We start from the raw sequence: 24,123 nt of genomic DNA, 5'->3' as shown, positions 1-24,123 counted from the left end.
AGAGCCTGAAGAACAAAGTGAAATTTTTCTACCGAAAAGCCCACCAGAAATGTCTCTCAAAATTCCTGATTGCAACGCTCTATATATTCAGCACTTAGGCATCTGGAAACTTGACACACAACCTGAACCAGAGCTGCAACGCAGATTGTCACAAAATCTAAGTGTGTACTCCAGCATAGAGGGTAGAAGACACTCCAGCCTTCCCACCAGGATACTGACTTCCACCCATGGACAGATGAGACACTTAACTTGACGAGTATGGTTATCTGTTTGCAACTGCAACATTCAACTGTTCTAGCTTGGCAGTGGTAGGAGACTATGCAAGTAATAGACAGTGTGGCAAGGGTCAAAGAGGGAGGACTTTCTGTCCTCCGATCTGGAGGCTTTCAAGGTCACCAGAGGCAGAAAATTCCCCAGCCCTAAGGAAGGTGCTGGGATCTGGGGAATCAAGTCCAAGGGTGAGAGATAAACTCATCATCTCTGGGCCTTGATGAGGTCATTGATGAGGTCAGGAATGATGTGATGCACTTTGGAAAGATTGCCATTAAAAAGTGGTTATGCTTTCTAAACTTTGATGTGTTAAAGTGATAAGCTTTGGATATCTTAAAAAATGTACCTACGTGAAACATCTTCTTCCTCAGAGAAATCATTTCTAATTTCTATTACTTGCTGTATCAGTTGTTCAAGATGTGACCGAGGCAAAGATTTTGTGAAACAGTATCTTTTATACATTGCAGAGTCATCTGAAAATGTGTAGCAAGGGGATGCCTGGGTGGCTCAGTTGGTTAAGCCGCTGCCTTCAGCTCAGGTCATGACCCTGGGGTCCTGGGATTGAGTCTTGCATCGGGCTCCTTGCTTGGCAGGGAGCCTGCTTCCTCCTCTCTCTCTGCCTGCCTCTCAGCCTGTGTGTACTCTCTCTCTCTGACACATAAATAAAATCTTTAAAAAAAAAATGTGTAGCAAGATATAACCTGAGATCCAGTTGAACCCATATATTTAAAAAATAATCTTAAATACAGGGGAGAAAAGCTTTGTGAATAATCCATTTTTACTTAAGCACTACTTATATAAAAAATGCAAGTAATTCAAAAAATTAAATATTATTTTACCAGTCTGGTTCTTGGATGCAAACATTGACATATGCAAACAATAACAGCTTATTATGCAGGAAAGGAATCTCTTTAAAGGTAATCTCATAGGGGCACCTGGGTGGATCAGTGGGTTGAAGCCTCTGCCTTCGGTTCAGGTCATGATCCCAGGGTCCTGGGATCGAGCCCCACATCGGATTCTCTGCTCAGTAGGGAGTCTGCTTCCCTACCTCTCTCTCTCTGCCTGCCTCTCTGCCTACGTTGATCTCTGTCTTTCAAATAAATAAATTAAAAAAAAAAAGGTAATCTTGTAGCACATAAAGTGGAAGAAATGACTGAGGAAAATGTAACCAAGGACGATTATGCATCTGGGAATATATCCAAGATCATACCCCAGGAGCACTCCAGTGAGGATGCTAACACTCGCCCTATTGGACACTCGGCACCCTCCAGTTAACTCTCAACTGTCTTGCATCATGTCCTTCTCCCATGACTCAAAAATCCCATTTTGGATATTGGGAGGAATATCCAACTGCCTGAGCCTCTCCATGTGCCCTGACTGCCGGGGAGAAGACAGAACATCTACCCCCTTTAGCTTTGGTAGTAGGGCGGGGGGAGTTTTCTCTCCACATATCTTTGGATCTTCCAAGGTGGAAAGTGTTTTGATGGCAAGCATCAAAAAATTACAAATTTCCATCACAGTCCACCTTTTCCTAATATCATGATACTTTCTTCATCCAACATTTCATTCTAAAACAAAACAAATCCTTCTACCAAATGCCACATTGCCTCTGCTCAGCCTTCTGGAAGCACATCCACCAGGTCTTCAAGGCAACCAACCCAAAGTCCCATCGCTCACTGATGCTCTCTCCCTTTTCCATTTCTGTTACAATTTGGTCTCTGATGTCCCTCAAGATGATCCAAATGATCCACCAACACACATGAAGTATAGGGTCGTGGGGAAATAAGGGAACTAAAAAGGAAATTAAACACATTTTTATATTTTATAATGAATATAAATACATACAAAATTCACACGGGGAACACAGATTGAGTTGCAGACCTCATGTCTGTGAACTCTTCAAGAGGCTGCGTTGGGATTAATGGTCTTGCTTTCCTACTCATTTCCTCCTCCCTCTGCCTTCAGCAAGCATCTCTTTACCAGGTAGAGTGATCCAAACCTCCTTTTCTGGTGGTTCTGTCTCTGAAGGTCCTGCAGATACAGAGGCAAAGTGCACTTTCACTTTTCATTTTGCCCTTGGACTTGGCAGGACTGGATTGTCTAGACCGCAGTCATTCCCTTCCCTGCTGCCACTGTGTAACAAAGGCTCTATTTCGCTTTAAGAGTTGAGACCAATGACCCCAATCAAAATGATAATCCCCCTTTATTTGGCCTGTTGTTCCTGAAAGAGCTGGTTATTGGTAGGTTTCTAATTCAATGGTGCAACTGTTGTGCCATCTAGTAAAAAATACTTCCTTAGAGACTGGAGCCCAAAGTCAGGTATAAGAAGTAAAATTTTGCCTGTGAGGCATTTGAATGTAATTGCGAGGAGTGTCAGATTTTCCCCCTCTCTTGGTTTTAGATCCATGTATTCTGCATCAAGAAGCCTCAGTTTTCATGGAAGAGCTTGCAGCTCTACATCAACATGAATACACGGTCTTTGCTTCTGTTATAATGACTCTGATAGTTTCCTAGGCTTGAGGTGAGTGAACACTACATCTGCCCGGCACTGGGAAGTCTGCCGTGGTGTGTGAGAGACTGGAACAGAGAAGTCTCCACTGAACTCCATGCGTCTCAGAGCAGCAGTTGGGGGAAGGGCAGGAGACAGAGAGCCAGGGTTGAGATGGAGAGTCGTGGCCGGGCTCATAGAGACTGACACAGGCAACACTCAGTGACAGGGCAGCAGACAGGATTGGTGACTGTGACTGTGGAAGAGAGAGCAAGATGGCGGAGAGCGTATCAGGTCCATCACACACGGAGTCTGTGGACGGTAAATGTGAGGAAGCCCTGTTACCAGAGGTCAGAAAGAAACATTGGCAAACCAGCTAGTCTCATCAGAAAATCATTGTGAAGATCAGGAAACATCACTATGACGGAGCCAGTGTGGTCCATTAAGGAAACAATTCTATCTTCTCCTAAATTAGAAACCAGTCTCAGGTGAGGAGCAGCTCGGGGCCAGGAGTTAAGTGCCCTTTGCCCACAGCACCAAGGTGGCAAGATGAAGGGAAACCAAAAGAATTGCTGTCCAGTATCTTCTCCTCTTCCTTTTTTCTTCTGGGAGTAGGACTCCTCCATTTCTAAACAAGCACGTGGTTGCCTCATTAGAGAAACTACTCAGCTTCCCCGGCAGTTCATTGTGACCATGTGACTGAATTCTGGCCAGGAGGATATTTGTGAGAGTGTTATGTGCGACTTCAAGGACACAACCTTAAAAGGAAGCTGTTCAGCCTCCGTGGGAAGCAAGAATAATGACCCCAGAAGATATCTATGCCCTAACTTCCATCGCCTGGGACTATGTTATGTTACACGGCAAAGGGAAATTAAGGAGGCAGATAGAATTCTGGTTCAAATCAGCTGACCTTGAGATGGGGCAATTAGCCTGAGCTCTCCAGGTGGGTCCTGTATAACTTTAAGAGTCTTTAAAAGCGGCTCGGGTCGTGGTCTCGGGGTCCTGGGATCGAGTCCCGCATCGGGCTCTCTGCTCAGCGGGGAGTCTGCTTCCCTCTCTCTCTCTGCCTGCCTGTCTATTTGTGATCTCTCTCTGTAAAATAAATAAATAGAATTAAAAAAAAAAAAAAAAAAAAAAAAAAAGTGGAAGAGGAAGGTGGAAGAGAGAGAGAGAGAGAACGAGAGAGGCAGCAAGATACCGGCACGAGAAGGACTTATTCTGACATTCCTGGCTCTCGAGACAGAGGAGGAAGTGGATCCCAGAAACTAGAAAAAGCAAGGAAAGGGATTCTTTTCCACTGCCTCTGGAAAAGAACACACCTTGATTTTAGCCGAGTGAGACCCGTGTCGGACTTCTAACGTACAGAACTGTAAGATAAATACGTGTCCTCTTAAGCAACCATGTTTACAGTAATTGGTTATAGCAGCAAAATAGAAAACTAAGACACCTTCCATTCGTCTTTTTCCCCTTCAAGTGGGCCAGAATGTGGCGAGTCGGGTATACGCATGTAGATGAGGATAATCCTGGTGAAACAGGGCTAAAGAAAGAGAAATCCCTAGCTGACTATCAGTCAGGGTCCCGCAGGGTGCAGATGGTACAAGCTGGAACCGTTTAATAAGGGGTTGGCGGAGGAAAGCTATAAAGGTAAGGGCAGCACGAGACAGGGAGTCCTCCCTGGGAGAGGAGAACGGGTGATGATGGGAATTGGAGAGAGCATGTAGGAAGGCCACTTCCTATTCCTTGAACCGAAAGACCAGGTTGATGCTGCTGTGTAGACCAGCCTCCTGGGGCTTAGAGGCAGCAAAATGACCTTGTGGATTAAAGCTGTCTACCCTTGGTTTCCCTGGACTGCCTGCCAGCTTGAACTTGTGCAGGAGAGAAAAGCAAACCTCTCCTGTGATGTCACTGTGACTTCAGTCTCCATTAAATCCACCAAACCAATATCCCCTTCAGTATCTCTGAGGCACTAAGGGAATCCGGTCCCTCTCCAGACTGCTGCATCAGTCCCCTCTCTGTCCCACAGCATGGGCACCGGGGCACCAAAGGGCAGGTGAATTCTGTCTTGTCCCTTACATGACCTCACGTGATTCACAGCCTCTGAATTTCATGTCTTCATTTCCTTCAGCTGTGAAATGTTAAGGACTATGCCTGGTCTACTGCCCAGGGTCACTCACAGGTGGAAGGGCTAGAAGAGTAAGGTATTCCTGAAACCCTTTGAAGACCTACTTCCTAGCAATCACCGTGTGTGTGTGTGTGTGTGTGTGTGTGTGTGTGAGAGAGAGAGAGAGAGACAGAGAGAGAGAGAGAGACACATCCACACTTCCCCTGTGCTCAGGCGCTCCTGCAGCGTTGCCTGTCTTAAAAGCCTGATTCCTGTCTCTCCACCAAACTGAACTTTTCCTTAAAGAAACTCCCCACTGCCCCATCTCAAAGTTGTCTCTTTTCCGCTTAGCTGCAAACACTTTCTCTGAAGTCTTCTCTTACCTTGAAAGTTTGCTGATAAGCCTTATCTACCCAGAGAGTAACTTATGGGAGGATGTAGAACACGTGTTCCTGGTCAATTAATCTTCGACAAAGCACGAAAAAATATCCAGTGGAAAAAGACCATCTCTTCAATAAATGGTGCTGGGAAAATTGGACAGCTATGTATAGAAGAATGAAACTCGACCATTCTCTCACACCATACACAAAGATAAACTCAAAATGGATGAAAGACCTCAATGTGAGACAGGAATCCATCAAAATCCTAGAGGAGAACATAGGCAGTAACCTTTTTGACATTGGCGACAGCAACTTCTTTCAAGACCTTTCTCCAAGGCAAGGGAAACAAAAGAAAAAATGAAGTTTTGGGGACTTCATCTAGATCAAAAGTTTTTGCACAGCAAAGGAAACAGTCAACAAAACAGACAACCCATGGAATGGGAGAAGTATTTTGCAAATGGCAACATAAAGGGCTAATATCCAAGATCTATAAAGAACTTCTCAAACTCAAGGCCCGAAAAACAAATAATCAAGTCAAGAAATGGGCAGAAGTCATGAACAGACACTTCTCCAAAGAAGACATCCAAATGGCTCCCAGACATATGAGAAAATGTTCATCATCATTAGCCATCAGGGAGATTCAAATCAAAACCACATTGAGATACCACCTTACATCAGTTAGAATGGCCAAAATTGATAAGACAAACAAGTGTTGGAGAGTTTGTGGAGAAAGGGGAACCTTCTTACACTGTTGGTGGGAATGTAAGTTGGTGCAGCCACTTTGGAAAACAGTGTGGAGATTCCTTAAGAAATTAAAAATAGAACTTCCCTATGACCCTGCAATTGCACTACTGAGTATTTACCCCAAAGATACAGATGTAGTGAAAAGGGCCTCATGCACCCCAATGTTCAAAGCAGCAATGGCCACAATAGCCAAACTGTGGAAAGAGCTGAGATGCCCTTCAACAGACGAATGGATAAAGAAGATATGGTCCATATATACCATGGAACAGTACTCAGCCATCAGAAATGATGAACACCCAACTTTTGCATCAACATGGATGGAGATTATCCTGAGTGAAATAAGTCAGAGAAAGACCATTATCATATGGTTTCACTTATCTATGGAAATAAGGAATAATATGGAGGACATTAGGAGAAGGGAAAAAAGAAGGGGGGAAAATCAGAGGGGGAGATGAACTATGAGAGACTGTGGACTCCAGGAATCAAAATGAGGGTTTTAGAAGGGGGATGGGTGAGCCTGGTGATGGGTATTAGGGAGGGCATGGATGGCACGGAGCACTGGGTGTTATATGCAAGCAATGAATCATGGAACACTACATCAAAAACTAATGATGTACTGTATGGTGACTAACATAACGAAAAAAAAAAAAACACGTGTTCAGGCACTTCCATATTCCTTACAGAATTTAGCACCGTGTGGAACATTCTAAATATTTGTTCACTTACATATTAGTTCCATAAATCGACTCCAAATTGTTGCAATTCAGACAGTCCTAGGACCATCCCTGAATGAAAAAGTTTTCCACTGTAACATGAAACCAGCTCAGCATATGGGTTGGCCCCTCTAAAAGTGTAATTGAGAACAATGCAAGTCTTTCTCTCCATATTAATAGGAAACCATGTCAAATGGCAATCCAATCCATGCATAGGACAAAAGAAATCCTTTTCTCCATCTCTCTCCGCTCTCTGTAATCATCACCCTATAGCAGCTAACTGAAAATCATTTCTCTGGAAACTTCTCAGCTGTAAAAACTCCCCCCAAATAAGCTCCCTGCTCTTTCCTCTCAAATCTGGTTCTTCCCTTTGCACTTGGTCACTCTCTCTTTCCCTCTGCCATGGATGTTTGCTTACAAGATTGTTGATATTTTCCAAGCCATGGGGCCATAAATTAGGGTGTGCCACCCCCAAAGGAAGGTCATGGCCTCACAGGCAACAGCCACACTTCCCAGGCAGAGCTCACTGGGCCAAAGGGAAGGAGCACCTTGCTTTGCATTTAGTTAGGCTTTGCAAAGAGAAAGCGATTGCATTAAGTGGCTAAGCAAAAAGAACACATGTGAAAAACATTTTTATATATAAATATAAAAGCTTATATATTTACATAAAAGATTTATGCAAAATTTATGTAAATACAGTTATAATTTTTAGTTCCTCGGTAATCCTTAGCCATTCAACAAACCAGATTAATCAAACCCTCCTGCGTGCAAACTGCCCCCCATCCATTCTTTTCTTTCCTTGCCTCCAATCCCACCCCCTCACCCCCACCCCGCCAATCCTGAGTAGAACTTTTCCCATTCACCTTCCGCTTCTAACTAACTAAACGTTCTTGGCCAGCCCTGATTCTCATGCTCCAGAAAAATTACCACCGTTTTCACAAGCTTTTTCTGTTATAAGCTTTTAAGGTTTTTAGGAAAAGAGATGCCTGCTTGCCCTTTACAAGAAGACAGTCCCCCGTTTGTTCTCTCCTCTTTCCTGCCCTCAAACCCTTGACAGCATGCATTTCCTCCCCCTCTCCCTCCAACATAAAGCAGACGAAGCACGACTCCTCTTAACAGGTAGTTCAGCCATCAGCATCTAGCTTTTCTCTACTGGGAAATAGCTTGAAACCACATATAATCTTTATTCATTAAATGCTTTGGCCATTCTAGAAGGCTGCTCCTGCCCTACCAGCCCGCCTCTGACTCAGCCTGCCGACTGAGCAAACTTGGTTAGGCAAAGCAAAGCTACCACAATCTCTACTAAACACATTAATCAGGACGTACAGGATTTTTGAGTACAGTGCTTTGTTCCTGTTCATATGAATTATGAGATTTTTTTTTTAAAGGTTCAGTGTTTGACTCCTAGCCATATTGACATTGTTCCATGCACAACCATGGTTCTTTGATGACAAACACCAAAGTCTAGGAAATATGGGGCTGGCTATGTCTTATCTTATATTCTCTGGGTGGTAGCAGATGAAGTTTACTGCATTCAAAGTCCTCTGGTCCTCCTTATGTTGCACCAAGAATTAAAATCTAATCTTTGGTACTGGTACTTGCTTGCAGGGAAGACTTTGAAGTAACCCACAGAGCGTTCATAGTTAAGAAAAAAAAATTCTATCAGTGGAAGATAGTCCCTCTAATGGGAAAAACTATAAAATGACTATCTGAAAGTTCTAGAAGGAACTGGGCAAACCCTTAGAGATGCCGGCTGCAGGCATCTCTCTGGAGCTTTTGAGCATGATCTTCTCCCCAGTCTCGACCCTCTTTCAGAAAGAGGTTTAAGGAATCCGAAGTGCAAGAGATTTAAAGACTTCCCTCACCCCCCTCCCTTCATTTTCAGAAGAGCATGAAGGTGACCTTAGCGGGGGTCACACAGCTTATTGACAGAAATGCCAAAAGGTGGGGGAGGGGTGAGAGCAAACCTCTTCCAAGACAATATTCGCTCTATTGGACCCTTTCTTTCAAGACCACTTGCTCTTTTAACTGGTCTTAGGCTCTATGAAATGGTCCATCGAATACAGGAGAACATTTTCTTTAATTGACTAACTTATATGTTTATATAAATGGCCTATCTTATGAAGGATTTCACAGAAAGCGATTCTGCTAGAAAGAAAACAAAGGTCAAAGTGGCTTAGCAAATAGAAATACTTTATCCTTGATGTTAGTGAATAAACATGCCTAATCTTGTAGGACTAGGAGGTCTTTTAAGAGTAGCCAACTAATCGGGCGCCTGGGTGGCTCAGTCGTTAAGCATCTGCCTTCTGCTCAGGTCATGATCCCAGGGTCTGGATTGAGCCTCCCCGCCCCAGAATCTGCATCGGGCTCCCTGCTCATCGGGAACCCCGCTTCTCCCTCTCACTCCCCCTGCTCGTGTTCCCTCTCTTACTGTGTGTCTCTGTCAAATAAAATCTTAAAAAAAAAAAAAAAAAAGAGTAGCCAACTAAGTGAGCGTGTAGTTCTCATCAAACACAATCAGCAGAATTATTTTCAGTCTTCAAAGCTTTCCAAGTAGTTCTTAAAAACAAAGCAACAATGTAACAAATAACAAGGTAGGCCAAATTTAAACTGTTACATCTAAAACTTATTACAATAGATGTGTATTTAACAAAATTTATTTGCTTTAGTAGTTGTAGGTTTATTTCCTTTTCCTACATAAAGAACTACCTGGTTGGGTGTAGAGGTTCTAGAAGATATGCAACCAATTTCTAGGACTGTTTAATAACCAAACTGCTATCTACATTATTAGCTCTGTTCAAGTGAACTTTGAAATTAATCCAAGTTTTTTTTCTTGATTCTCAACTGAGCCTATTAAAAGCATCACTATACTTGAACTTTCTAGAAAGAAATAGGAATGGAAGTTAAATGGAGCCTGAACATCTAACAGCTAAACTAATGTTTGAGGATTCCAGAGATTCGTACCATGGGAAGAAGCTCAAAGTTTGGAAAGGCTGTAAACATCCCATATCTAAAGATAAACACTTGGGGAATCTTTATGACATTCAGGTTTAGCTCTGTGTTGGCCATACTGAATTATAATTCATCTAGAGAAGCAAAATACTAATGGAAAAGATCAAATATTTGGGATTTAAAAAATAATTCCTTTCATTTGGGACGCAGTCTAAACTTTCTTACAAACCAATGTAAAAAAGTTAATCTATTTATATAGGATAGGTTTCAAATTGCAATTTTCTTTTAAAATCCTAGTTCTGTCCAACTCTTCACACCATCATCATACATTCTACGCAGCATATATATAGAGATGTGTATTCTAAAATTTCACCTTAAATTCCATTTTTCCTTCTATCCTCATTGGGGGCTAACTCTAATAGATTTAAACATTTATAAACATGTTTCTTTGTAAGAAAAAAAAATCAACTTTCCACTGTGAATACAGTTGACTATATTTTGACTGGAACATAAAAGCAAAGGAAGTGGTTACAAAAAATTAATCACGACTATTCAACATTGTATTCAAACCTAAATAGACCACAAGAGTTCCCATTCTACTCAAACTCAAGTTTCTATGAAATACCTTTATATTTTAGGGATCTCAGCAAACTTGATCTGTTTTCGGATCTGTTTTCCTCGGTTTTTACTGGGCAGAAGACTCTCTTTGCAGGGGTGTGAACATTGCAATACTTCCATCTAAGTTACAAAGTTTATTAAAGTGACTTCATTTCTGAACATAAAAGGTCACTTTGGAGAATGCAATCACAGGAAACTAGCTTAATTTAAAAAATTTTTAGAACAAGGGCTATTACATGTTCATTATGCAAAAATATCATAAGGGGAAATGATTTAATATTTTGGGCTATATGCAGGCAATTCCTGGGTGTTCTCCCTTTTTAATCCTTCAAGAAATGTAACATACATCTACATTTTTTTTTCATGACTGGAGCCTACTTTTCCCCAGTCATATCCTTAAAAAAAGCCCCCACCTTTTTAGGCAACTGTCTAGCATTTCATTACAGGGGTCTAGCATAATTACTTAACCGAAGTGGCCATCAATTGGGGATCAATCAGTCATTTCCAGTTTCTGTCTTGTTTAAAAACAATAGTGTAAACCTCTTTATCTGCCTAATTTAGCATATTTTCCCACAAAGTTATGTGTAATTTAAATTTTAATATTTCAGTTTGCCCTCCAGAAAGGCACACAGTTATCTTCGAAGGAATTAGTTATGTTAGTGCCCTCGCGAACCTCCTGACAGATGACACGGGAAGACTCGGGGACTGTGACTTACCATTATCTCATCATCGCCCTACACTCTCCACAGCATGCTGCAGAGCACGGCTGAGCAAGTTTGTGGTGAGTTAACATTACGTATTCTCCATAATACTTCATAGAAAGCTCCTCACTTATATTTCCCGTGGAATAAAATGTCATGTGCTATATATACATAGTACTAATGTATATTGGGTATGACTCATCCTGGCTGAAGAATTACCTGTGAATTATTTCTCCCCAGAAAGCACAATGGGCATAGTTCCAGGCATTTATTGCAGTCAAATGCTCTACCCCTGAGCTATACCCCCATCCAGGCATTTATTGAATGAACGCACTCAATAAGTATCTGATGAGCTCTTTGCTTAGTGCTGGGGAAATTAGGATGCTCTTAAAGCACTTGAAACTGAGCAAACACAGAAAATACACTCTTCTAACAATCTGGTGGGCACTCATTGTATACCAACGGTGTGCTCTGTGCTGGTGGTAAGGGTATGGCAATGAGCGTGAGAGACGAGGCGCCTGGCCTCATGTGTGGCATGGCTGGTCTAGAATAATCTAGAAAGGTCTCTTTCGGTTGGTGTATGTCCGAGTATTCTACCTGGGCCGTGGAATTGAGAAGGTTCCACATGTGAATGTAAGTAGAGGCTGTCTTGGCAGAGAAGAATGAAAAGCGAGAAGGCATTCCTGGCAGAAAGAACTGAATGAGCCAAAAACCAGGGTTTAGGTTTTGAGAACAGTGAGTGTGCGCAGGCAAGAGCTTGGTGGGTGTGGAGGCTGACAGTTGGGAACACGGACGTGAGAGTAATTACATAGGGGCCAAATTTCTAAGAGCCGATAGAGTGTGCTAAGATACCTGGTCTTTGTCCTTGTTTCAGAGATGACATTAAGGAGCCCTGTCATGTCATTTAGGAAATTCATTGGTGACTAGAAATAATTTTAATTTCCTACCTCTTTGAATTTGTATTTTAAGGTAAAAACCCAGATTTGGCCAACATTTATCATATGCTTTATTCAAAGTATAACAAACATTGATACCTTAAAAAAAAAACAAAACAAGATTTTGGGTTATAATCTTTTGTTATTGTTTAATTACACTGGTTATAGACAAATGGATTGTCATTAAAAAAAAATTAAAACCTCATTTAACCCCCATCCCAAACATCGTCCCTATCCCTTCCTCGAAAGCAACCACCATCATCTGTTTGCTCTGCCTCTTTCTAGAACTTTATCATTCCCTATTCCTGTATGTATGTGTATATGTGTTTATAGAAATAGGGCATTGTAATGTTCCTCCTTCATCTTTGACTTCAACCCTTGTGGGTCTTCTTACCAATAGTATGTCCATGTCAAGACTGCCCTGGTTGTCTCACAGTGTAGAACATATACCATTAGCACATAGCCATGACTGGCACATAGAAAACACTCAAGAAATGATGAAGGATGAGAGAGAGAGGTAGCTGCTAAGGCTTAGGGTACTAATTACGTAGATGACTGAAGTGGCCAAAGTCCAAGTCCACACTAACCAGTGGTCAGCATTTCGATTGCAGAGTCCTGAGCGGATGTCAGAATTGCGGGCTCCGTAGACCATGCTTTCCAGAGAGGGTCCCTGAGACCTCATTTTATCAGAGAGGTTAATAGCCACATTCCATTAGCCATCTTGGAAAGGCCAAACACATCCTACGACTTTTTTGTCTGGCGAACAGCCCAATATGTGAAATAGCACCTGACTTGTTCGTGATGTGATTAAAAATGCAGCCGCTCTCGCCTCCGGGTGGGCTGCCCTTTCCAGATCTGATCCCCAGCCGCGGCAGCACCAGACACAACAGAAGAGCAGGCTTATTCTTGTAGAGGGGCTGAGGTTGTAAAGTTAATGCTTCTAGAAGGCCCACAGCACTGCTGTTGGGGACAATGAGGCAGGACTGTGGCTATCAGAGAGGGCGTGCCTTTTAACCAGCCTTCTTACCATTTCTGAAAGGAGTTCACGTCAAAGACTGCATCTACCCAGGGTAAAAATACTGGACTGGGAATTAGGAGCTACTCCAGTACTAGCCGTGAGTAGTAGTGGAGCATTCAACTTGCTAACTCAACCTACTGTCCTGGATCACCCTTGGTATGAATTAATAACCCAAAACTGGGAGCTAGGTTTGCAGCAAGAGTCGTTGATGCTCTCATTTCAAGCCCTGGTACAAAGATATTCCCTGAACCGTCCGACAGTCAAAATAGAGGTTAAATAAATGCTTTTTTTAAAAAAAAGCTTTTATTTATTTATTTGACAGAGAAAGAGAGAGAGAGACAGGAGAGGGAATACAAGCAGGGAGAGTGGGGGAGGGAGAGGCAGACTCCCCACTGAGCAGGGAGCCCGATGTAGGGCTCAATCCCAGGACTCTGAGATCATGACCAGAGCCAAAGGCAGATGCTTAACAGCTGAGCCACCCAGGTGCCCCAATGCCTTTTTTTTTTTTTTTTTTAAGATTTATTTATTTTAGAGAGAGCAAGCACATGGGTGAAAGCTGGGTGGGGAGAAGGAGATAAGGAGATAAGAAGGGAGAGAGGGAAAGATAGAATCTTAAGCAGGCTCCATGACCAGCATGGAGCTGGACGTGGGACTTGATCTCACAACCCTAAGATCATGACCTGAGCCAAAATCAAGAGTTTAACTTAAGTTAAAGTTAAGTTTAACTCTTAAGTTAAAGACTTAAGAGTTAAGAATTTAACTTACGCTGACACTTAAACAGCTAAGCAACTTAGGTGCCCCCAATAAATGCTTTTTCATTCATTCATAAGCATTTCTGAAGGACTGAAGGACCTACCATGCCCTGGGCATGGGACTGGGAACTCATGAGGGAAAGTGGTGAGGACTTCTGGGACTCTCTGGGAACTGAACTAGGCATTTTATTTTTATTTTTAATAATTTTTTAATAAACATATAATGTATTATTAGCCCCAGGGTACAGGTCTGTGAATCGCCAGGTTTACACCACTTCACAGCACTCACCATAGCACATACCCTCCCCAATGTCCATAACCCCACCACCCTCGCCCTATCCCCCTCCCCCAGCAACCTTCAGTCTGTTTTGTGAGATTAAGAGTCTCTTATGGTTTGTCTCCCTCCCAATCCCATTTTTTCATTTATTCTTTTCCTACTCCCCAAGCCCCCCACATTGCATCTCTACTTCCTCATATCAGGGAGATCATATGATAGTTGTCTTTCTCCGACTAACTTATTTCGCTAAGCATAATACCCTCTAGTTCCATCCATGTCATCAAAAATGGCAAGATTTCATTTTTTTCTTGATGGCTGCATAATATTCCATTGTGTATATATACCACATCTTCTTTATCTATTCCTCTGTTGATGGACATCTAGGTTCTTTCCATAGTTTGGCTATTGTGGACATTACTGCTATAAACATTCAGATGCACATGCCCCTCAGATCACTACGTTTGTATCTTTAGGTTAAATACCCAGTAATGCGATTGCTGGGTTGTAGGGTAGCTCTATTTTCAACTTTTTGAGGAACCTCCATACTGTTTTCCAGAGTGGCTGCACCAGCTTGCATTCCCACCTAGAGTGTAGGAGGGTTCCCCTTTCTCTGCATCCTCGCCAGCATCTGTCATTTCTTGACTTGTTAGTTTTAGCCATTCTGACTGGTGTGAGGTGGTATCTCATTGTGGTTTGAACTAGGCATTTTAAATGGAGAAAGACAGAATCTGGACTTAAAAAGAATAAAGGAAGAGTTAAAAAGTTAAAATATTAGAATATAGAAAGTCCTTTTCTCCTCCTCTGGCTATTACTGAATTTCAGCATCCTTACAAAGTCAAGGGAAGTAATACCATCAACTGAAATAAAATTTTCAAAATAATGTTTAAAAGTACAATTTTAGGTAGATTGCTATAAAAATATACAGAATTTAAAAGTTTTTCTAAAATTTAACTATCAGATAGTTAATCAGATTGGTGATTTTCAAGCAACAGTTTTAAAACAAAAAGCAGACCTCAAATTTTAGATGTCCGTGTATTTTGTCCAAGTACATAGCTCATATAAAAAATCTTTTAATATTTCTAACGTAAGTAGTTGTAATGATTTCTCTTAAACTTCCAGTTCTATAAACGTTTGTGACGGTAACTATCATAGTTGCAAAAAGCTGATCAGGGAGACAAAAACTCTTACTTTTAAAGGTCTTAAATTTTATTGGCTTACTTATAAAGATCTATACATTTTATTGGCAAGTATTCCTATGCCACACCCCTTTCAGTAGGGCACTCATGAACGAAGGTAAAGATAAGATATGCTAGAAAAATCAAACTAGATCATGACAAGTAATCAAATCTTAAAATGTTTAATTGACTACATTTAAGTTAATCCTGCTATGAATCTAATTAAATGAGAAAAAATTTAAGAGCTTTGCTAAGGCTCTTGAGCTTTACCTCAATCATTAATCTCTCTCTTATTCAATTTTATTTTATTTTTATTTTTAATTAAAAAATATATATTTTATTTATTTGACAGAGATAGGGAGAGGGAACACAGGCAGAGAAGGGAGACTGGGTGAGGGAGGAGCAGGCTTCCCGCTGAGCAGGGCTCCAGGATCATGTGCTGGGCTGAAGGCAGATGCTTAAGGACTGAGCCACCCAGGCATCCCCCACCCTATTCAATTTTAAAGCTCTAGGTTAGCAACCAGATGCTAAAATCCACAAACAAAGAATAAACAGTGAGCTGAAAATGTGTCCTAGTTAAACTGTTTCTATGGCATTCCTGTTAAATATAGATAAGACATTTTTAAAGAGGTTTGGAATTCACAGGCATAGATGGGTACAAAGTGTCACCCTACCTCCAGCGGGATCTTGCCGCCTTTGCGGGAGGTGAAGTTCAGTGGGTAAGCAGCCTTTCAGAAAGCCCATGAAGAGCACGGATGCAACCCCTTTATATCTCTTTAGTGACCATTTTAAAACGTTCAAATACAGACTTGGGTCCTCATTTGTGACCTGTTTTGACATATTTAAGAATAGACAGATGACTGTTTTTAAGACAGTAATGATAAAGACCTGCTTGAATCATCATGGTAAACTAGGTCAGGTTGCTCATCAACACCCCCTCCCCCCCGACCCAATCTCAAACTACAAACAACAAAGGTTTATAACTCTCATGCTACATAGCCATGAAATGGTCTTGGCTTGGGTAATGTCTGCTGGCTTCAGGCATAGCTAGATCAAGATATTCCAAGATAGACCTTAAGGATCTGCCCTGTTGCTTCCCTCCATTCTAACTTCCTCTGTGGTTAGCCCTGGTCTCAAGTGGCCTCCACCAGTTCTATCCATATGATTCTAAGTCCAGGGAGAAAGATTTTTCTCTCCCACAAAAAAACCCCCCAGAAGCTGTCTAACTGGAAAATTTGAGTTGTATACCTACCCCTGAACCAAACACTGGGAAGAAGGAGATAGAAATGCACTGAATTATTAGCCTGGAGCCCATGGAGGGATTGGCCCTATCCAAATTAGGTGGGCTGATGGTGTCAAGGGACTAGTCCCCTCAAAAAACTCTGGGTGCTGTTACCAGACAAAGGGATGTTACCATAAGCCCAAATAGCAGTTTCTGTTGCATGGTCTGAGAGTGAAAATACCATGACTCCCTGCTTGATTCAGGCCTTCCCTATTCTAGAAGGTGACAGCACCCCTATGTGCTCCTTTAATGGTTCTAAGGAAGGATTATTCAATTTTTATTACTTATCCAGCAAGCAGATTCTGAGGGTATTCCGTACATCAAAAACTCTGCCACTGGACGGAAATCTAAATGCCAATAAAACACAGTGCCTGCCCTCAAAGAGTTCCTAAGGACAACGGGCATTTGACACAAAATTATAAATTCCTGTCCCACATATTATAAAAGGGACATATAGAAAGTGCTCTGTGACATTTGTTCTGAATTTTCCTGGTCATTGAACATTCTTTTTTTTTTAAGCTCACTTCAGAATCTCACAAAGTACACTTAAATCTGATTTTTCAAAATCTAGTATTGTTCATGAGAACAATATTCCGTAAACAGCCAGGTTTTAAAACCTAAAGGTCAAAGTCTAGAATGTGCCATCCTTGTTTTACATCAATCCAGGATTTAAAATGACGTTCATAAGTGGCATTCTAAGACTATGAAGGTGACCTTGAAAGCAGAGAGTTGGTTTTTTCCTTCAAACAAACAATGCCTCAGAAAGACAACTGTTACATGGTCTTTGAGACGGAACAGCCAACACTTTGCAGTCCCATCTGCCATTCAAATGCTGCAGAATTTTCCAGTAAAGACTGCCTTACACTGAAGCAGGTCAGTCCAGGTGAGGACACATGTGGACCGGATAAGAAAGTAAGGGTCGTGTCAGCAGGAGTAAAGCTTCGACAAGCTCCGCTAAAAAAAGTGATTCATTCTTCCTAAATTTGTAACATCTTCAGAAACCAGAGGAAGTCGTATGAAATAGAACAGAGAGAAAGAATTTGTTCATGAGTGAAATTTGGAAGTATTCCTAAACTGATCTCAAGTCTGGTGACATTTTTTTTTTCTACTTGAATAGAAATACACGTTAAGTAGAAAGTGGACATTTAAGACTTAAAGAAGTGTTCCGAACATGGAGACTAGTTTTTATTTAATTGCATTGAAGAAACATTTATTGAGCACCTACAATGTGCCCCTGTCACATTAGGCAATGTTTATGCATAAATCAGTGTTGCACAATACTTGGCCTTGTCTTACTGTCTATTGGAGATAAGGGCATAAACAAATAGTTACAGCATTATGTCATTTACGCTGAAACAGGCTTTTACAAGGTGCTGGTGGACAGAGTTGGGGGTGGAGAGAGGAAAGAGAGGAACCCTGTTTAAGTGGAAGCTTTAAAGATGCATGGTAGTTCACTAAGCTGATGAGTTCAGTGGGGGTCCATGGAGCAGAGGGCAGAAGTATAAAGTGTGTCTCTACAGGCAACTCCAAAAAGCTCATATAGGCAGAGGGAAGCCATTGAAACCTTTGGAACAAGAGAATGACTTGATCCAAGGTGTGCCTCAGAAATCCTTCTGGTGGTGATAGGGTGGGTTGGACAAGGAGAAGGGGAGAGTTTGGAATAGACACAGCAGCTAGGGGTGGGGGCGGGGGTGGTTCCTGCAGGGGTTCAGACCGGACATGAGGACAGACTGAACTGAGGCAGGGTGGTGACACTGGGACAATGGGAACATGGTGGCTAGTTGCTAGTGAAGTAGAAAGGACAGGAGCTAGTGACAGGGAAAGGTAAGGTGAGGGAAATGGTCAACACAAGCCCCAGGCTGGACTGCCTTTAAGGACGTGGGATCTGTAGAGTCTCACAAGGGTCCCAGGCTTGGTTTAATGCTCTGTCAACATCTTGAAACCATTAATTTTTGAACAAAGGGCCCACATGCTCATTTTCATTCTGCATTGCCCTCTGCAAATCCTATAGCAAGGTTTGTTCCCAGGCTTGTCCTGAGCTCAGAGGTGGATCACCATGCTAATAGTAGAAATTAGAAACAGAAGAACAGATTTTGTTCTAAGAGGGATTGGTGGGGAAGGGTCACTTTTGCAACACATGTACTTATGGGCCATCAAAGTAGAGCTATTCAATAGGTTGTTAGAAATTGGATGTAAATTTCACGCACAGTACAAACTAGAGTTACAGATGTAGGGAGTACCAAGCCTAAGGTGGTGGAGAGGTTGGGCTTGGATGAGAGAGTTCAGAGGGAAAAGAAGCTGTTGATGCAAACTTTGGGAGCATCTATGTTTAAAGGAAAGAGAGGGGAAAGAGAAACGGCAGAGGGGGCGTTAGAGTCCTATGGGAAAATTTTGGAATTGTGTCCTGGAAATGAAGGAAAAAAGTCTCAAAAAGGGAATGTGAGATAAGCCACAGAGACCCAGTAGGGACAAGGGCCATTGCACTTGGCAGTAAGAGGGTCCATAGTAATCACTGAGACCAGTGGTGAAGACGGAGGTCCTATTATAATGGAATAAAGGAACAACGAAAAGGAAACAGAAAGGAGAGCAAACTATCTTTTCAAGTACCTGGGCTAGGAAAGTCAAAAGAAGGAAAGGAGTTGAGAGTGTTGAGAATAGAGAAAGGTTTTTTGGTTTGTTAGGACGGGAAATCGAGCGGGTTTACATGTGAGAGCCTTGTCCTTAGCAGGTCAGAGGAGGACACAAACTTCCAAAACAAAAGTACATTCTGGAATGGGGAATGGAGACAGACAGATCCACAGATGGAACGGTCAGAGGCTGAATGCGTATTCTATACATTAGTCCCTGCACATATGAGTTTAAAAAAGCAAACAAACAAACAAACCCTCAACAAATCACTTAACTTTCTCAGTAATGTTAAGTTTACTCCTGAGAGTGAGACGGTCAGGGTTTGAGGCTTTAGAACAGTGCTGAAGGTAACTCTTTGCAGTCTTGAGAAGAACTGACCAGGGACAAATACCACTGGTGAGTAGCAGGGAGGGCTCAGCAGCTGCCAAAGCAGAAGCCAGTCTCATGAAAGAGGCAGAATTGAACCATGCTTGCCATGTCTATGGATGAAAAACTAATAAGCAACATTGGCCCAGGGTATTAGAGTTCAACCAGGGGAAAAGCATTTTTCTCTATTTTTTTTTTTTTTTTAATTAAGCTCTGAAGACCCTCCATGGCCATCACAACGGCATCTGCTTTCTCTGTGTTGCGGGGCTGCCCAGCCAGCACCAAGGATCCTGGGCATTTTGGGGATGGGGGGCGAACCGATCAGAAGGCTAGCGCAGGGCAAGTGCTGATTTAGTGAATAATTAATGCATCACCAAGACCTGAGGCTCCTGACTCCCGCAGCAGAAAGGAAGTTTATAAACCCATAAAGCAGCTTTACTTTGCGGTCTAATGATTAAACTTTCCCTGGGCCCGATTTCATTGCAGCTCAGTTAAAAGCTGACCAACGAGCCACTTAAACCCTTCCCCCTGGGATAATTAAAAACAAGCAAAATCTCCTGGCTGGGCTAGCAACTGCGGGGACTCCCCCCACCCCTTGCAGGGCACTTTTGCGGAAAACGCCAGCTTTGACTCCATCCGCTGCGCCAAGGCAGCAGAACTGGGCTGGTTCGTGGAAGGGCGGCGTTCCGCCGGCCCCCTCTCTTCCCTCCCCAACTCCCAGAAGGTGCGTGAGCTACTGTTCACCCCTGATCTAACCAGACAGGTCGCACACAGTGCCATTAGGAGCCCTCCCCCACCCCGCCCCCCCCACATGTGTAAACCATGGAGCTCCTCTCTAGAATCGCCGCGGTGGCGCTTTGCGGAGATGGCGAAGTGTGTCTCATTCGTGGTTGAGCCAACCCTGTCACGATGACATGGGAAAAAGCCTCACCAACAATGGTGTCATTCGAGAAATTACCTGAATTAGAGCCATCGCCTGGAAGTAGGTAAGAAGTAGATTTTTAAAAACAATTAAGTGGGGAATTCGATGCCGTGGCCACCTGGGTGGCAGGGACTAAAGGCAGGTCCCGAATAAATGCACGTGCGCGCCCGGGGAGCCCAGTGAGCAGCAGTTTTCCCGGCTTCGCGTGGAGACCTTGGAGATACCGCGTCCAGCCCAAGCTCAGGGATGCCGATTCCTTGTCTCCGGGCCACAAACCTGACAGGTCGACCCTCTTTCTAAAGGGTTAACCTGCCTTCTCCCTCGGGCGGGAGTCTGCGGTCCCGGGTACCCTTTCGTGACTCACTCGTTGCAAATGTAAACGCCCGAGCGCGCGGTAGGTCCCGCCGGGCCCCCCTCGCGCCGCGATCCCCACACCTACCTCCGCCACCAGCCCAGACGCCGCCCGCCCCCCGCGCGCCGCGCACCCGGGACAGCCCGGAGCCCGCGGCGACCGCAGGCGCGGCCTTAAAACAAAAGAGGCGCCCCGGGAGGGTGGGACCCGGACCTCACCCCCTCCTCGCCCGGCGGTGGCCGCCCGCCCCCTCAGCCCCTGCTCTCGGTGTGCGCATGAGCGGAGGCACCTCCCCCGGTTCCTCCCAAGGCTAAACTTTCTAATTCCCTTCTTTGGGCTCGGGGCTGCCGGCGGCGGGGAGAGCGCTCTCACCGCCCGGGTGAGGAGGACAAAGTGGCTGCGCGATTTTCTCCCCTCCCGACCCTCGGACTCCCCGCTTCCGTGGGAGCGGCAGGAAATGGAAGGGCCCCTCTCTGCTCTCTGAACACTTGCTTTTTTTTCCCTTTACTTCTCCAGAAAGGAAGACGAGGGGGAAAAGGGCAGGCGGCTCGGCCGGTGCGTTCTCCAGTCCTCCGAAGGGGCTGTCCCCTCGGCTGCAGGGACTGGCCATGGGGCTGCTCCAGGTGTTCGCTTTCAGTTTCTTAGGTAATTCCTCGGACGCGGTGGTGGGGGGAGAGGGTGGGGGGAGGAGGCGTGGGTGGGGAAGAAGCCCCTGAAGGCGTTTGACCCTGCTTCGAGGGCGCCTGGACGATCGGAGAGGGACTGGGGTGGGAATCGTGCCCCGGGATTAAACGCCAGCGCCCTCGGTGGCGGCTGAGGACTGCGCGCGAGGATCGCTGCGGACCCGCAACCTGGGGGCTCTGTGACCAGAACTGGGGATCCGCGGCCCCTGCTCCGGGCTTTGCACCTTCGGCGGGTTCACGGTGGGTCTCTCCACTGCGGGGGGATGGGGGGGGGTCAGGCTTCCTGGGGTCGGCTGGGAGCTTGTCGCCGAGAGCTGCCCTGGAGCCCATTTCCCGGCGAAGCGTACAAGCTGAGCGCAGGCTTAGTCCTGGGAACAGATTGGAGCCATGTGGCTTCAATTAACCATCGCTGTTTGCCCCCGGATGGCGCCAGAAACAGCTGGACCGGGTGCTTCCCTGGAATGACGAAGCGTTGAAGGCACTCCAAAGCCGCAGGGACTTGTCCACTCGCCCCTTGCTTGGGAAAGCGGCGCCCCCTGCGAGTCCTGCTGCCTCGCCCCCAAAGAAGCGCCCGGGATCTCCGAGGGTGCACGCACGCACACTCACACATTTCCACGCGCACGCACACACGGTTTCACACTGAGGATGCACAGGCTGCCGCGTGCACGGAGGTTCATACACTCACCCCCCCACCGGCGCGCGCATGGATGTTTGCCCGCTCGCCTGCCTGCGCTCAGGTCCAGGCACAGGCACATCGAAATGGCTGGTCTGCACGTCTACCTTTTGTGGCTGGAGCTGCTTCCCCAAGGCAGATCTGGGTGGGCTTGAGTGTCTCTAGGTCTCCCGGGAATGATATTCTGGACTGCCGGACCAACGTGATACCGTGTCTCTTTCCGAACCCTCTCCACGTGCCGACCTCCTCCTCGCTCATCTTTCCACTGGGCTTTTTTCTGTGCATTCTACTTTATTCTGAACCTACTCTGTTCCCGCCCCTTCTTGTACCTTTCGCTTGGGCGCGCTCCCTGCTTGTGTCCTACCCACTCCCCCACCTCCCGGGTCGCCTGCCCTTTTCCACAGCCCTGTACGGAGCCAAAGTGCGCGCTCAAGAACCCGAATTCAGCTATGGCTGCGCGGAGGGCAGCTGCTACCCCGCCACCGGTGACCTTCTCATCGGCCGAGCACAGAAGCTCTCCGTGACCTCGACGTGCGGGCTGCACAAGCCTGAGCCGTACTGTATTGTCAGCCACCTCCAGGTGAGGGCGGAGATCCCAGCTCCCGGCTCTACGCGCGCCTCCTCCGGTCTAGAGACCCAGGAGCCGGGCCCTGGGGACTCCACATCCTGCCAGCTATCCAGATAGGAAGCGCGGCCAGTCGGGGAGTCCCGGGATTAGACTGGCTGCTCACCCTTTTTTGCTCCATCTCCGTTTGCACAGTTGTATCCGCCAAACATTTCCTGCCGCCTCCACTGCGGGCGCAGTCAGCATGGAAAGGCAGGACTGCAGGCAACCGGGTCCCTGCCCCGGATCCTGACCCCGAGCCTTCAAAAAGTCCTGAGTGCTTAACGTTTTGTGGTTATTTTAAATCTGTCCTCCTTAGAATGTGTGTAAAAGATAGTTTATCTCTTTTTCTTATACTGGGTAGTGATCTTGGGTTTTTCCCATTTCTCTTGGATAAAGGGTATGGTAGCACTGATGGATACCTTGCAAGGTCATTCCAGTCACTGACCCTGATTTTCTTTACTGTGGTGTTGTTCCCCATCTACCTCCATTAGATACTTCTTCAGAATTTCCTGGTTGCCATGGTACCCTGACAGAGAAGGACCCAAATGAAATTTCTGGGTGCCTCCTAACAACGGGGCCAGGATCTTAGATTTCAAAGGTCACATTTTTACAAAGTCAAAACTATATTTTATTATTTTTAAAAGATTTTATTTGTCAGAGAGAGAGGACAAGCAGGGGGTAGTGGTAGGCAGAGCAGACAGGAGAAGCAAGCTCCCAGGTGAGCAAAGAGCTACATGCGGGGGCCCAAGACCCCAAGATCATGACCTGAGCCCAAGGCAGACACTTAACCAACTGAGCCACCCAGGTGTCCCAAAATTAACTACCTAGAATCAGAAGCCTTTTGCTTAATTTTTTTTTTTATTTTTTTTTAAGTAGCCTGTTATTTCTGACCTCTAAAGCAAGCAAAAGGCAGCTAGTCTTACCTGCTTCCAAGTGCCAGAGCCAGCTGCTCCAGTTTTGGTCCCTCCACCTGACTGGATACCTGCCCTTTGGGAGGAGGTCCATGTTGTGTGGTTTGCACCACAGAGACCTTAAAATGGAGCCACTTTTATAAAGCCAGGAGAGAGCCCATTCTGGAGACTGGAGAAATTAAACCAAAGGAATGCGGTAAAGTGGATTCTGCTCCTTTGCTTCCAGGTTTACACAGAGATGTCTAGACTGCTTCCTCCTGATTAGAAGGGTGGCTATAATTAAACTTTTTTTTGAGTTCTGGTAATTGTTCTCCAGTATTAGTTTCCTTGGCTACAGGTTAATGAAGGCAGTTGATGTTACCTTTTCTAATATTAGCATGTAAATCTTACCTAAAATATTGTGTTAACATTTACCTCGGAGGCGAGGACATCCTGTAAATGAATCACCAGATTCTGAATCTGGCTTTGACCAGAATGAGAATTGAATTGTTTGTCTTCAAAGCCAAGTCAAGGCAAACTCTCTGGATTATGGGATCAGCCATGAAAGTGTGGAGTGCTCTTTACAGATAGCAGAT

At 44.7% G+C, this 24,123-nt stretch overlaps 2 protein-coding genes and 1 long non-coding RNA gene across 3 annotated transcripts in view; 2 read left to right on the top strand and 1 right to left on the bottom strand.

The window, feature by feature from the left end:
* Positions 1–1,324: 1,324 nt before the first annotated feature.
* Positions 1,325–23,775, bottom strand: LOC116569650. The gene is made up of 3 exons (XR_004277118.1): positions 23,561–23,775; positions 2,152–2,301; positions 1,325–2,061 (listed from the first exon to the last, which is right to left on the bottom strand). It is a non-coding gene; the product is annotated as an uncharacterized LOC116569650 (long non-coding RNA).
* LOC116569648 (lysine-rich arabinogalactan protein 17-like) lies at positions 19,997–21,013 on the top strand. Its single transcript, XM_032306031.1, has 2 exons — positions 19,997–20,386; positions 20,625–21,013. The coding sequence occupies exons 1-2, from the start codon at positions 20,310–20,312 to the stop codon at positions 20,986–20,988; spliced, it is 441 nt and encodes a 146-aa protein (XP_032161922.1). The 5' UTR covers positions 19,997–20,309; the 3' UTR covers positions 20,989–21,013.
* LAMB1 (laminin subunit beta 1) overlaps positions 20,967–24,123 on the top strand; it is a 67,498-nt gene continuing 64,341 nt past the window's right edge. Inside the window, exons 1-3 of the mRNA XM_032306029.1 lie at positions 20,967–21,053; positions 21,191–21,319; positions 22,435–22,610. Coding sequence (XP_032161920.1) covers positions 21,283–21,319; positions 22,435–22,610 — 213 coding nt within the window. The 5' untranslated portion in view covers positions 20,967–21,053; positions 21,191–21,282. The remainder of the gene's footprint in view (positions 21,054–21,190; positions 21,320–22,434; positions 22,611–24,123) is intronic.

This window comes from Mustela erminea, chromosome 11, assembly GCF_009829155.1.
Source record: "Mustela erminea isolate mMusErm1 chromosome 11, mMusErm1.Pri, whole genome shotgun sequence".
NCBI lineage: Eukaryota > Metazoa > Chordata > Mammalia > Carnivora > Mustelidae > Mustela > Mustela erminea.
Note: the sequence above shows the minus strand (reverse complement) of the source record. Positions and strands in the feature narration are given on the sequence as shown.